The 14,376-nt window shown below is 31.8% G+C and overlaps 1 protein-coding gene across 2 annotated transcripts in view; it reads left to right on the top strand.

Annotated features, from left to right (window-relative positions):
- Positions 1 to 439: 439 nt before the first annotated feature.
- Positions 440 to 14,376, top strand: part of LOC143042581 (uncharacterized) — an 85,684-nt gene continuing 71,747 nt past the window's right edge. For both annotated transcript variants that reach the window (XM_076214981.1, XM_076214980.1), the window contains exons 1-3: positions 440 to 709; positions 2,170 to 2,445; positions 4,355 to 4,630. In XM_076214981.1, coding sequence (XP_076071096.1) covers positions 460 to 709; positions 2,170 to 2,445; positions 4,355 to 4,630 — 802 coding nt within the window. In that variant the 5' untranslated portion in view covers positions 440 to 459. The remainder of the gene's footprint in view (positions 710 to 2,169; positions 2,446 to 4,354; positions 4,631 to 14,376) is intronic.

Genomic DNA, 14,376 nt, shown 5'->3' with positions numbered 1-14,376 from the left:
TGTTTCTCAAGTCACCATAAATAATAAGAAATGACTGTAATATTTATTCTGTCTATTCGAAATAACATAAAAAGTGTGGTGTACACTTAAATAACTCACTACGCGCGAAATTCAGTGTGCACCAAATTTTTTATGTTATTTCTTCCTAGACAGAAAAAATATTAGTCATTCCTTAAGTGGAAAGAATAATTGTTATTTTACATTGATTGATTGGTTTAAGTTTATTTGGTTTGAAAAACAGTGAGTGTCTTTTTCTATTTCTCATGTTATATTTTTTAGTGTTTGACATTTAACAAATTGGTAGACAATTTTATATATGATTTTAAGACCAAGTAAACGTACTTATGCTTAATCCTTTGATTTTGAAATCAGTAAATATATAATAGGAAAGTATTACGAATTACATTGTATTTAACGATTCTATTGTTTTTAGCTGCTCTGTTAGTGATTGCTGGAAAGATGTTTTATAACACAGAGGAGACAAAATCCGTAACATTAAAAGTGGATATCGAGGGAACACCTACTGAGATCCGATGGTACAAAGATAATCAACTTATTACAATATCAAATAGGTATTCTGGTGGCAATGTGACGGTTCCTGCATTGACTATAAGAAACATCAAACTTAGCGATGGGGGTATATTTGTATGCGAAGTAATAAATGAAAAATATACAGCTCGAAGCAGTGAAATGAAATTGACCCCAACACGTGAGTAATACATCTTTATTTTCATTTTTATTTTATACACTTTTCAGATAATTTCAATTACTGTAAACCATATGGAGAGCATTGGTTACGTTTTTAACATTATATACATATGATGTTAAATCATGTCGAGAAAAGTCTCTTGGATATAATAACACACATATAACTGTTTCGATAGAAGCTGTTCTACCGTATAATTTTAGAACATGGCTATTTCAGATCATAGTCTGACAGTTTTACCAACAGTAAAAAAACGGAGTGTAAACGCTCTATCGTTAGAAACAAATTTCTTTAAAAATATCCAAGTAGGTTATTTGTTTGGTTTTGTTATTACTTAATTTATTGCTTATATTCATCTAAAAGTTACGTTTCTGAGATACAATAATAAACTATTAGTCAGTTGTGTTTGGTGGGTTGGATGGTAGTGATTTAAACATGTCCATGTAGCAGTGTTAATTAAACATTGGCTTCATTTTTATGGTTAACAGTTGCGATTTTATTGCGAGTTGCATTTCGTCGATAATATAAGCACAAGAAAACCAGAGAAATCAAGAAAGATTGCTGATGTGGTGTAGACAACATTGCTTTCAGTGCTTTTAATTTTCAGTCTAAGGATGCCTTCAGATTTTTGCGATACAGAGAAATGAAGGCTTACTAGAAAGTCTTAAACATGTTCTATGCTAATGAGTCTAAAAATAAACTACTTATTGTAATTAAGAAATTGGGCAAGTAGGAAGATGTGGCATGAGTGCCAATAGGACAACTCTCCATCAAAATCACAATGTATAAAACTTAGTGATTCATGGGTCAAACTATGGCTTTCAACACGGCGCTTTGGCTTATACCAAACAGCAAGCTGAAATACAGGATCCTGACTTAGAACAAATGTATAAAAATGCATCGGGTTTAATCTTTAACAGGGACCAACCCTCACTCTAACCTGACACAGTAGTGTAACTTTACAACATAAAAAGATGAAAGACAGCAATAAAAGCTCTGTTCAGTTGTTTCTGTGTGTGTTTGGGTTTTGTTTGTACATGAACTGATTTTATGTCAAACATGAATACTTCATATCCTTTGCTTTTTACTTGTGATTTAATTCGTTTATGTGTAATGTATGGAATGAATGCATGCATTTTGAAAAGTTTCTTCTGACCTTTTCATGGATCGTTGATGCATGTGATATGATTTCTATAAGATACCTTAATTTCAATAGTATAGTGATCAGTAAAAAGGCGAGATTTTTATTGTGTGTACTGTTAAATGCTGTTGTTTACTTCATAGTTTTACATCTGTTTCTTCCCATGTCCAGATATAAAATACGGATAACCAAAACATTTTAAAGCCATAAACGTGTGTCAGATAGAAATAAAAACGAATCTTCCTCAGCAAAAACTATTAATTTGTTTGTAAAAAAGATAAATAGATGCTTGTTCTTCAACATATTATATTCGTTATTGCAGCTGTACTAATAATTAAAGCTGGAAAGACATTATACAATCCAAAGGAGACAGAATCCATAACATTGAACGTGAATGTCGTGGGCACACCTTCACAGATTAGGTGGTATAAAAATAATCTACTAATAACAATATCAAATAGATATTCGGGGGGAAGTGTCTCAGTTCCTGCATTAACCATAACAAACGTCCACCTGAGTGATGTTGGCGAATATGTTTGCGAAATAACAAATGGAAAAGATACAGCTCGAACCAGTATGATCCAGCTCTCACCAATATGTGAGTGTTCTTTCTTATCTCTCAGTTTCACCGTTTTAATTGATTAAAGCGTTCATGCTAATATCATAAGAATTATGACATAATATGATGATTGTGTCTAATTGTTTCGGAGAACAAATGTCCGTTTCAACTCGAAGCAATGAGCATTCTACTCAGACTTAAGACTTAGACTTAAGTTGGCAACTAAAGTTTGGTAGTTTTCGTGTGTATTAAGGATTTCACGAATATGAACCTGCTATTATGATATTCAAGGGTGCTTAAATTGCATAATCACCAACTAATTTTCAATGAATAATTAGTTAGACACATAAAAAGTTCAATAATCTATAAAAGCCAGTGACAGGACAGAGACAAACAACTGTCTACTTAACACAATACAAAATTCAGATACGAGTTGAAGCAACCTTGTTCCACAACTAACATACATGTTTGTTGCCTGAGACGGTCAAAACGAATGAGACGGGATTGAATGTGTTTGCTATTCTTAATCCCCCATACATGGAAGCGCAGTAAACATCGCAACATAAACTACAAACTGTAAAACTAAAAGAATACAAATAAACTCAAATATGTTTGTGCTATTCTGTTTTGTCTTATTTAAACATGTTTAATATTCAACTGTATTATTAATACATGTTTATTTGGCATTTTGGCATTAATGAACATAAATTTATCATTCAAATTAGAAACTTTCTATATTTTGCCACATCACTTTACAGTTTTTGATAATGCAGTCTGATTTCTATTAGTAATGGTATAATAAGTATTACATCATACTAATAGTGTTCAAAATCAATGCTGTACCATCGCACCCGAAAGATCTATAGATACTTATGGTGTTCAAAGTCAATGCTGTACCATCGCATCCGAAAGATCTATAGAATTTACTATAACTGAATCTATAACAAAATTAATGCTAAGATACACGATTCTAAATCTGTGTACATGTATATCAAATGCAGTTTTACTTGCGTCTTGTGGCACATACGTCATACATGTTTGTCATTATGAACTGATTCTCACTAATATTTGTCCAAAAAAAATAGTTCTTTCTTTACATCATATGTATCGTGAGGTTATGGAGGGTCATGATAATAAGATAAGTTAACAAATTGTTTTTTTTTATGCCCAACCTACGATAGTAGAGGGGCATTATGATTTCTGGTCTGTGCGTCCGTTTGTTCGTCCCTTCGTCTCTCCGTCTGTCCCGCTTCAGGTTAAAGTTTTTGGTCAAGGAAGGTTTTGATGAAGTTTAAGTCCAATCAACTTGACACTCAGTACACATGTTCTCTATAATATGATTCTTCTAATTTCAATGTCAAATTATAGTTTTTACCCCAATTTCACGGTCCACAAAACATAAAAAATGATAGTGCAAGTGAGGCATCAGTGTAATGGGGACACATTCCTGTTAGCCATGAATTCTTGAGATAAAAAATATATTTTTGTAATTGATATGAGTGGATAAAGCAAGTAAAATTGAGAATAGAAATTGGGAATATGTCAAGAAGACAACAACCGGACAAAAGAGCAGACACCAGCCGCGGGCCACCAATGGGTCTTCAACAGTTTGGATTTTTTGGATTTTCATTAATTATGTGAATTGAGGACGAAAGATCACCATTTTTCTTAACGCCAAAATGGGAAAACATGCACCAACATGTAATTATTTACGAGTTCCAGAACTTTATTTAGGTATAACAGTGTGAAGAATTAGACTAGTGCACGTGACATTGTTGTAAGCCGTCAGAGGAGTAAAACAACCTTGTTTATTTCACATGTGATATTAACGGTTACTTTGTCAGATGGAAATCAATCTGAGTTCATTGCAAACAATTGAATCAAATTAATCATCTCTGTTATAAACTAACATGATTGGTCTTATATACTATTTTTGCATTGTTTGTAGCAATTCTGTCAGTTGTAGCAGGAGTTACCGTTTATGCACCAATGGAGTCAGAATCTGTAACATTGAATGTGAATGTCGTTGGCACACCTTCTCAGATCAAATGGTATAAGAACGATCAACTAATTTCAATATCCAACAGGTATTCTGGTGGCAACGTTTCCGTTCCGGCATTGACTATATCAAACGTAAAAGTTACTGATGGTGGTGATTATGTATGCGAAATAACCAATGGGAAGGATACAGTTCGAACCAGTATAATTCAGTTGTCTCCATTATGTGAGTCATTCTTGTTTGAAACTACTTTTGTTTAATTTGGGTTTTTTTCCTTTTAGGTTATACTCTCTCAGTTTAAGATATAATCTGTACATTTTAATGTTGTTTCAAAATTGTTCTCAATGTAAACACAGATCTACAGTTATTGCTACATGAACTTGAAATTTGTCCATGAGAAGGGTTTATATATGTCTATATATAAATATATAGGGAAGAACCAAAAATTTGCGAAAGCAAATTTACAGATCTAACATTGTTGGGTTGATGTTTAGACGAGTTGTATATATATATAGATATATATAAAATTCAAGAGTCTATCTTAAATTGAGGGTAAATTATATGGCCTTCCAAATACCGTTTCGATCTCTAACATCACTGAAGAGACATATATTGTCGAAATCTAGATCTGGTGTACCAAAAAATATTAGTACATTGTGTTTGTGGCATAACATCTTGACCATAAGTTTATTGTTTTCTGTTTAGTATTAAATTTATATTAAGATCCATTTTGTTACATCTCGTGATCAATTTTATTTGACAATCGCCAATGGCAGTCAGCAGGGTAAAAGAACATCAGTTTTTCGACCTGTTAGTCAAATGCGTTTTGTTTAAATATACTTTTTCACTTTTTTGGTCTTTTCGAAAATGTTGTTTGTGCTGTATTTAGACCCTTCTACAATGAAATTTGTTTTACACGTACACGTATAACAATTTCGGTTTTTATCTAACGCAATCATAGGTTTGAACGTAGTTTTCAATTTAGACTTGTTTATAATTTTTCGTTTGGGCTTGTATCATATTTTCCCTCCGGTTTATATGATCCGTTCATCCTATATTGACTAATAAAATTCAAGAGTCTTTCTTAAATTGAGGGTAACTTATATAGCCTTCCAAATACCGTTTCGATCCCTAACATCACTGAAGAGACATATATTGTCGAAATCTAGACCTGGTGTACTTAAAAATATTGACACATTGTGTTTGTGGATTAACATCTTGGCCACAAGTTTATTGTTTTCTGTTTAGTATTAAATTTATATTAAGATCCATTTCGTTACATCTCGTGATCAATTTTATTTGACAATCGCCAATGACAGTCAGCAGGGTTAAAGAACATCAGTTTTTCGACCTGGTAGTCAAAGGCGTTTTGTTTAAATATACTTTTTCACTTTTTTGGTCTTTTTGAAAATGTTGTTTGTGCTGTATTTAGACCCTTCTACAATGAAATTTGTTTTACACGCACACATATAAAAATTGCGGTTTTTATCCAACGCAATCATAGGTTTGAACGTAGTTTTCAATTTAGACTTGTTTATAATTTTTCGTTTGGGCTTGTATCATATTTTCCCTTCGGTTTATATGATCCGTTCATCCTATATTGACTATTAAATTTCAAGAGTCTATCTTAAATTGAGGGTAAATTATATGGCCTTCAAAATACCGTTTCGATCCCTAACATCACTGAAGAGACATATATAGTCGAAATCTAGATCTGGTGTACAACAAAATATTGACACATTGTGTTTGTGGCATAACATCTTGGCCACAAGTTTATTGTTTTCTGTTTAGTATTAAATTTATATTAAGATCCATTTTGTTACATCTCTTGATCAATTTTATTTGACAGTCGCCAATGGCAGTCAGCAGGGTTAAAGAACATCAGTTTTTCGACCTGTTAGTCAAATGCGTTTTGTTTAAATATACTTTTTCACTTTTTTGGTCTTTTGGAAAATGTTGTTTGTGCTGTATTTAGACCCTTCTACAATGAAATTTGTTTTACACGCACACGTATAAAAATTGCGGTTTTTGTCCAACGCAATCATAGGTTTGAACGTAGTTTTCAATTTAGACTTGTTTATAATTTTTCGTTTGGGCTTGTATCATATTTTCCCTCCGGTTTATATGATCCGTTCATCCTATATTGAGTATTAAAATTCAAGAGTCTATCTTAAATTGAGGGTAAATTATATGGCCTTCCAAATACCGTTTTGATACCTAACATCACTGAAGAGACATATATTGTCGAAATCTAGATCTGCTGTACCAAAAAATATTGACACATTTTGTTGTGGCATAACATCTTGGCTATAAGTTTATTGTTTTCTGTTGAGTATTAAGGGGGTACAGAACACCTAAGAAAAGATAACTCTTACTCATGGTCTGATTCATTGCTACGTTTTAAAATCATGTGCAATATGCAAGCTTTTAAAAGATCATGATTAGAATGTTTACATTATTGCTAGGAGCATCTGTACACCTATTGTTATTCATTTAATCTTTTAATCCATTTCTAAAGTTACTCATTTTCCATGAATGAATCTTTAAAGAGACATAATAGGGAGATTTAAGAGTGAAATAAATTTACCAACAGAAAACCAGGCCGTTAGAAAAGGAGGGAAACAGAAAGGTCAAAGGACCATGATAACTGTTTTCGTTTTTTACTTGCCAATGCCTAGGTATTACATAAAATGAAATAAAGTACAAAAAGTCAAAACTCTAAGGATGCTACCATTTGATTGTATGGGGGAAAAGGGGGGGCTAGAATTGTGTCATGCATTTTTCTAGTTGTAATCATTGTGGGAGGGAGGATGCGGGGACCAGGATATTTTTTTAAGCTCAGGATTTCGGTATCCGGGAATTGTTTTTTCGAATTTCAGGACGTCGGGATTTAAATTTATTTAAACTCGGGATTTTGTGTTTTTAAGCCCTGGATTTTTGGATCAGGACCCCTCCTACCCTCCCTTATCTGACATCATTTTCCTGCATTTTAATTTTTCATTCTTTACTGAGGGACCTTCAATTTTCATTAGTTTATCATGATATTGTTTACATAAATTGTAATCTGCTTGTTATGCCAAATTACTGTTCCTACCTTTGTTTGCTCAAAAGCCTAGCTGTCTTGCCTTTTTTCAAATTTCATCCAAGCCCCCCTCCTCAAATGGTAGTTCCCTCTGACATTCACGGGGGGTAACTTCGATATTTGTTTTTGGTAGGGGTGTGCCATTTTTGCCTCAAAAAACGTACCCATTTTAATATAACATTCACTGAAATTCAGTTCCTTTAGTTATATAAATATTTAAGAAAGAATGACCTATACTTATATACAATATTTAAAATATGACCAATGCTTATAAGCACTAACTCATCATCACTCATAATTTATAAATATACCAGCTACCCTTAAGTTTTTATATATGAATTGACATTGTTTGGTGCACATTTGGGAACTTATTTGAAAGGTGAACTTCCAAATGAATTGATTTAATTCAATATAATAATTGACCATTAATTAATAGTGTAAGATTCTCAATAGCATATTTATATAATATGGTTTGCCACATCTCTGGAGTAGTAACTCTCAAATACTTTTTATTTAACAAATAATACCTGTATGACTATTTCAATAGTTTATTTTACAATGTTATGTAAAATACTGTATGTTGTATCAAGCATATATGTTATGTGTATATGCCCCCTGGGGACCTAATTTGGAAAATAAAATTTATCTTATCTTATCTTATCTTATATATGATATGTAGATCATATCCCAAATCGATATACAGTTATCAAACGTAAATGCATTTTAATATAGGATGTCATTAAAAAGGAGGCCCATTTTTATATAAAATCTCGCAAAATTATGACCCATATTTTTGGCACATCCCCGTATACCCAATAATAGGAAGTTAAGCCCCACCCTCCCCCCCCCTCGTGCTGACAATACAATTTTAACAAAATGAATAAATAAACCATGGACAATTATACAATGCTTCTGTTCGTAGATCTTCGTTCCAAATTGATTAAAATCAAAACTGTAGTTTTTAATGAAATACACTTTGGGCTTAGTAATACACGTAGTAATGTAAAATAGGTTATGAATAGTTTTTAATTTTAAAATTTCTGTCATATTTTTAGAAAAAGTGCAATTGAATATTTTATTACATGATTTATATTCATGTAAAAAGTTAGAAGATACCGAGGGGGATAATCAACCACCAGTACATTAATTACATGTCACGGAACATCGACTAAAAGAAGAGAAAAAACATCCGATTCAGTCCACAAAACACTACACATTTTCATGCACTCTCACTTTCATCTGAATAAAAGAAAATACTACATCTTTCTAGTATCTTTTTTCAACCTTTATCCTGACAGGTGTAGAAAATAGACGGGTGTCTTCTATTCCGTCCGCAATTTCAGGGAATGTAAAGTCTATATTTAGAATCATGGTTAAAACTGAAACTACACATGTATGATATAAATAGAACATGTTATTTTTGCTTTATCAAATTTAAATTTCGAAGGGATAGCAAAATTTGTTATTTTTCTTTTGTTGTGCTTTTGTCATGTTTGTGTATCTTTCCGAATTTTTAAATCAAATGCAATTTTGAAATAAATATAAAAAAGAAAGTGTGGTGTTTTTGCAAGTGACAAGTGACAATGTTTCTTCTCAAGTTTCAGTTTAAGATTATTACTGAATAAATTTATTATTCTCTATAATAATAAGGGGCCAAAAAATAATGTGAAACTTGTTACTGCCGTGCTTTTACTACAAACAGTTGTATTTAATTTTCATAACCTCTGCAGAAATACTAAAAAAGTTCTATGTTTAACGAACTAGATTTCACAGTAAAAACTATAAGGATTTTGCACAGTCAGCTCTATTTCATCTCTCATGAACCGTGGTTCTTTGCACGAATAGTTTTGTTCTTAAATTTTGAGTGGTATATTTTTGAATCTATGGACCAATAAAGTGAAAATCTTGATCATGTAAAGCAACTGCCAACTTTAAAGCTTCTCCCTATGTATCATATATGTATTTTTGGAGTGTTATGCTTTTAATTTCAACAGCTCGTATCTCAAATCAAAAATCAGTTACATCCTTTTTTTGGGGGGTGGGGGGTATTGTTTTACCCCTGTCCGTCTGTCCTTCCGTCCGTCCCATTATTGGTATATAGTTATTCGGCATAACTCCTCCTTCTGTTTGATTCCTAGGAAGTTTCACTTTGCTGTCTGTTGAGTAGTTAAGTATGTACATTGCGCTTCAAAAGAAACTATTCCTTTTTCAAACAATTTTATGTGACTATATGTCCATTATGTATTCCCTGTGAATGGAATGGGTTGACATGTCATAAAATGTGATTGTATTGTTGTATGGTCAATTGAAGCTTGTGTAATATGATTTTTAAAAATAAACATGAATTCATAACTACATAAAAGTCATGGCCCGTACAAGTGTTTCTTATTAAAAAACACAATTATCATCCTCGAGGTCAAAGTTCAAGGTCACATGAAGGTCAAAATTTTAAGAAGGCACACCACCTCATGATGATACATCCACATGCCAAAGATGTAAGGCCTAGGTCAAAAGGCGAAGAAGTTATGGCCTACATGGTTGCGTTTTTCACGGGAAAAAAAACAACATAAAGTTGACCTTGAGGTCACATTTGAAGGTCACAAAAAGGTCATCATGATGCAAGACACTCAACCCCGTGATGATACATCCACATGCAAAACATACAAGGCCTAGTTCAAAAGACGAAAAAAAAATATGGCCATTATGCACTTTTTGAATAGATTTTGCTCTTATTTAATGAATCAATTTGAGGGTGGGGCGTATTTTAAACTTAAATACCAAAAAATCTAACGGATAAATTTTAAAAAGATTTTGCAAGAACGACTGACTAGTATAGCACTCCAAATGCTTAGTTTTTTTGAAAAAATTAAACGACACATTTTTAAAAAAAAAAATGTTCTTCTTCAAATACTAGAAGCACAGCATTCACTTTTCGGGGCTGATTGTGATACCCCCTTTTAAAATTCGGGCAAAATTTTAAATCCAGAATAAAAAACTAAAAGAAAAAAGGGTATAAATGACCTAATATTCACCTCAGCTATCATTATTAGCTATGCTATTGTCAATTTAGGATTTAATTTTGAACAAATTAAAATATTTAACCCTATACCCATATTTCAGAAACTTCCAATTTTGGACGATACTGGTATGTAAAAGATGCCATGTTTGAGGTGCCAAATCTTTTAAACCTATGGTTCAAATCTTTTAAAATTTTTACAAGATGTTTAGGTTGGCCTAGTTTATCAATGAAAAAAAATTAAGAAAAATTAAACGACAGGATTTTTTTGGGGTATAGTGTTGGATACCCCCTTAAATTTATATTAAGATCCGTTTTGTTACATCTCGTGATCAATTTTATTTGACAATCGCCAATGGCAGTCAGCAGGGTTAAAGAACATCAGTTTTTCGACCTGTTAGTCAAATGCGTTTTGTTTAAATATACTTTTTCACTTTTTTGGTCTTTTGGAAAATGTTTTTTGTGCTGTATTTAGACCCTTCTACAATGAAATTTGTTTTACACGCACACGTATAACAATTGCGGTTTTTATCCAACGCAATCATAGGTTTGAACGTAGTTTTCAATTTAGACTTGTTTATAATTTTTCGTTTGGGCTTGTATCATATTTTCCCTCCGGTTTATATGATCCGTTCATCCTATATTGACTAATAAAATTCAAGAGTCTATCTGAAATTGAGGGTAAATTATATGGCCTTCCAAATACCGTTTCGATCCCTAACATCACTGAAGAGACATATATTGTCGAAATCTAGACCTGGTGTACTTAAAAATATTGACACATTGTGTTTGTGGCATAACATCTTGGCCACAAGTTTATTGTTTTCTGTTTAGTTTTAAATTTATATTAAGATCCATTTTGTGACATCTTTTGATCAATTTTATTTGACAATCGCCAATGGCAGTCAGCAGGGTTAAAGAACATCAGTTTTTCGACCTGTTAGTCAAATGCGTTTTGTTTAAATATACTTTTTCACTTTTTTGGTCTTTTGGAAAATGTTTTTTGTGCTGTATTTAGACCCTTCTACAATGAAATTTGTTTTACACGCACACGTATAACAATTGCGATTTTTATCCAACGCAATCATAGGTTTGAACGTAGTTTTCAATTTAGACTTGTTTATAATGTTTCGTTTGGTCTTGTATCATATTTTCCCTCCGGTTTATATGATCCGTTTATCCTATATTGACTATTAAAATTCAAGAGACTATCTTAAATTGAGGGTAAATTATATGGCCTTCCAAATACCGTTTCGATCCCTAACATCTCTGAAGAGACATATATTGTCGAAATCTAAATCTGGTGTACCAAAAAATATTGACACATTGTGTTTGTGGCATAACATCTTGGCCACAAGTTTATTGTTTTCTGTTTAGTATTAAATTTATATTAAGATCCATTTTGTTACATTTCCTGATCAATTTTATTTGACAATCGCCAATGGCATTCAGCAGGGTTAAATAACATCAGTTGTTCGACCTGTTAGTCAAATGCGTTTTGTTTAAATGTACTTTTTCACTTTTTTGGTCTTTTGGAAAATGTTGTTTGTGCTGTATTTAGACCCTTCTACAATGAAATTTGTTTTACACGAACACGTATAAAAATTGCAGTTTGTATCCAACGCAATCATAGGTTTGAACGTAGTTTTCAATTTAGACTTGTTTATAATTTTTCGTTTGGGCTTGCATCATATTTTCCCTCCGGTTTATTATATGATCCGTTCATCCTATATTGACTATTAAAATTCAAGATTCTATCTTAAATTGAGGGTAAATTATATGGCCTTCCAAATACCGTTTCGATCCCTAACATCACTGAAGAGACATATATTGTCGAAATCTAGATCTGGTGTACAAAAAAATATTGATACATTGTGTTTTTGGCATTACATCTTGGCCACAAGTTTATTGTTTTCTGTTTAGTATTAAATTTATATTAAGACACTACAAACCATTAAAAGTCTGAAATGGCCTATATCTGTACTCGACTGTACTGATTTTTACTCGACCAGTCTGAACTCGTCTGAGATTTACTTGATAATACTCGACTGTAGTCTGAACCATGCTTAACAGTCTGACTGTGTACTTGACCAGTACTTAACCATTTTATACGAGTCTGAATCGTACTCGACCTAGTCTGAACCGTACTCGACCTAGTCTGAACCATACTCGACTAAGTCTGAACCATACTCGACCAAGTCTGAACCATACTCGACCAAGTCTTAACCAACCTAGACCTATTCTTTGTATCTATCAACTGAATTTTATCAATTTAGGAATTTTTTTTAATAAAAATGAAATTTGAACAACAACTTGAAATTAAAAATGTATTCAATACAGTATTGAAATTAAAATTTCACAATAATCAATCATAATATAACTTCAACTCAATATTTATCAACACTTAAATAATAATATATATCAACTTTTAAAATATAAATAAAACAAGCTGATCAAATAATCTAAAACAAATAAATTGTGACTAATATTTTCAATATTATTCAAAATGTATTGAATATTTCGGAAGTATTTTATGGTAACTGGACTATTTTTACCATTAACTTTAGCCTATTATAGATTTATGGTGTCAGTTGAGTTCAGGTAATAATGCAGTGAATGTTTTTTTTTATTAAGATGCATATAAAATAGTATATAAAACAACTTAATAAATAAAAAAAAATGAGAGCTTAATTGTGTTGTTTTATTTAACCAAGAATTTAATATAATAGAATTTCCATAGCAATCCTTGATAACCTTTTTAAAAAAAGAAATGTATTCTAAAGTAACAGTAAAAAAAAAATTCAATTAATTTAAGTATTTTTTTGTCAAATTAACATTGCATACATAAAGCACTTTAATATTTTCTAATTACCTCTGTACATGTGTTTTTTACAGGTAAAAAGAAAGCCCTATTTTCTTAAATTCGTGTATTACATATCTAGTACATACATGTATATTCGAAAGGCCTTGTCATTTAATATCAACAGGATGTTGCAATTTTGAATCAATTTTATTTAGAATTTAATACCTCTGACCAGGTGTGAACTTATTCATGAGTTTGCCCCCAAGCAGAGGTTATACTTTATATTTCACCACTAATCAGAAAAACAGTTTTATTTATCTATTTATTTAATTTTATCCCTTTTTGATACAAGTTATATATAATATTTTTTTTTTTATCCTAAATATAATCAGAGATATATTTCTTTTATAAGGTTAAATTTTTTTATAAATTTTGTTGGCTGTTGTTATATATGTCAGTTAAAAAAAATTATTTTAACATTTAAAAAAGTAAATGTTTTTTGGTCTAGTATGGTTCAGACTGGTCGAGTATTGTTCAGACCTTTGGTTAAGTATGGTTCAGACTTGAAAAACAGGTCGAGTACATGTCGAGAATGGGTTAAGACTGTTTCAGACTGGTCAAGTAATAGTTCAGACTATTTTCATCGGCAAAGATAAGGGTCAAGTACGATTCAGTACAGTCAAGTATGGTTCAGACTGGGGTCGAGTAATGTCAAGTAAAAGTCAGACCAATTCAGACTGGTCGAGTAAAAATCAGTACAGTCGAGTACAGATATAGGCCATTTCAGACTTTAATGGTTTGTAGTGAGATCAATTTTGTTACATCTCGTGATCAACTTTATTTGGCAATCGCCAATGGCAGTCAGCAGGATTAAAGAACATCAGTTGTTCGACCTGTTAGTCAAATGCGTTTTGTTTAAATATACTTTTTCACTTTTTTGGTCTTTTGGAAAATGTTGTTTGTGCTGTATTTAGACCCTTCTACAATGAAATTTGTTTTACACGAACACGTATAAAAATTGCAGTTTGTATCCAACGCAATCATAGGTTTGAACGTAGTTTTCAATTTAG

Source organism: Mytilus galloprovincialis, chromosome 8 (genome assembly GCF_965363235.1).
Source record: "Mytilus galloprovincialis chromosome 8, xbMytGall1.hap1.1, whole genome shotgun sequence".
In the NCBI taxonomy this organism is placed as follows: Eukaryota; Metazoa; Mollusca; class Bivalvia; order Mytilida; family Mytilidae; genus Mytilus; species Mytilus galloprovincialis.
The sequence above is the reverse complement of the archived record's forward strand: the minus strand, read 5'-3'. Positions and strand labels throughout refer to the sequence as shown.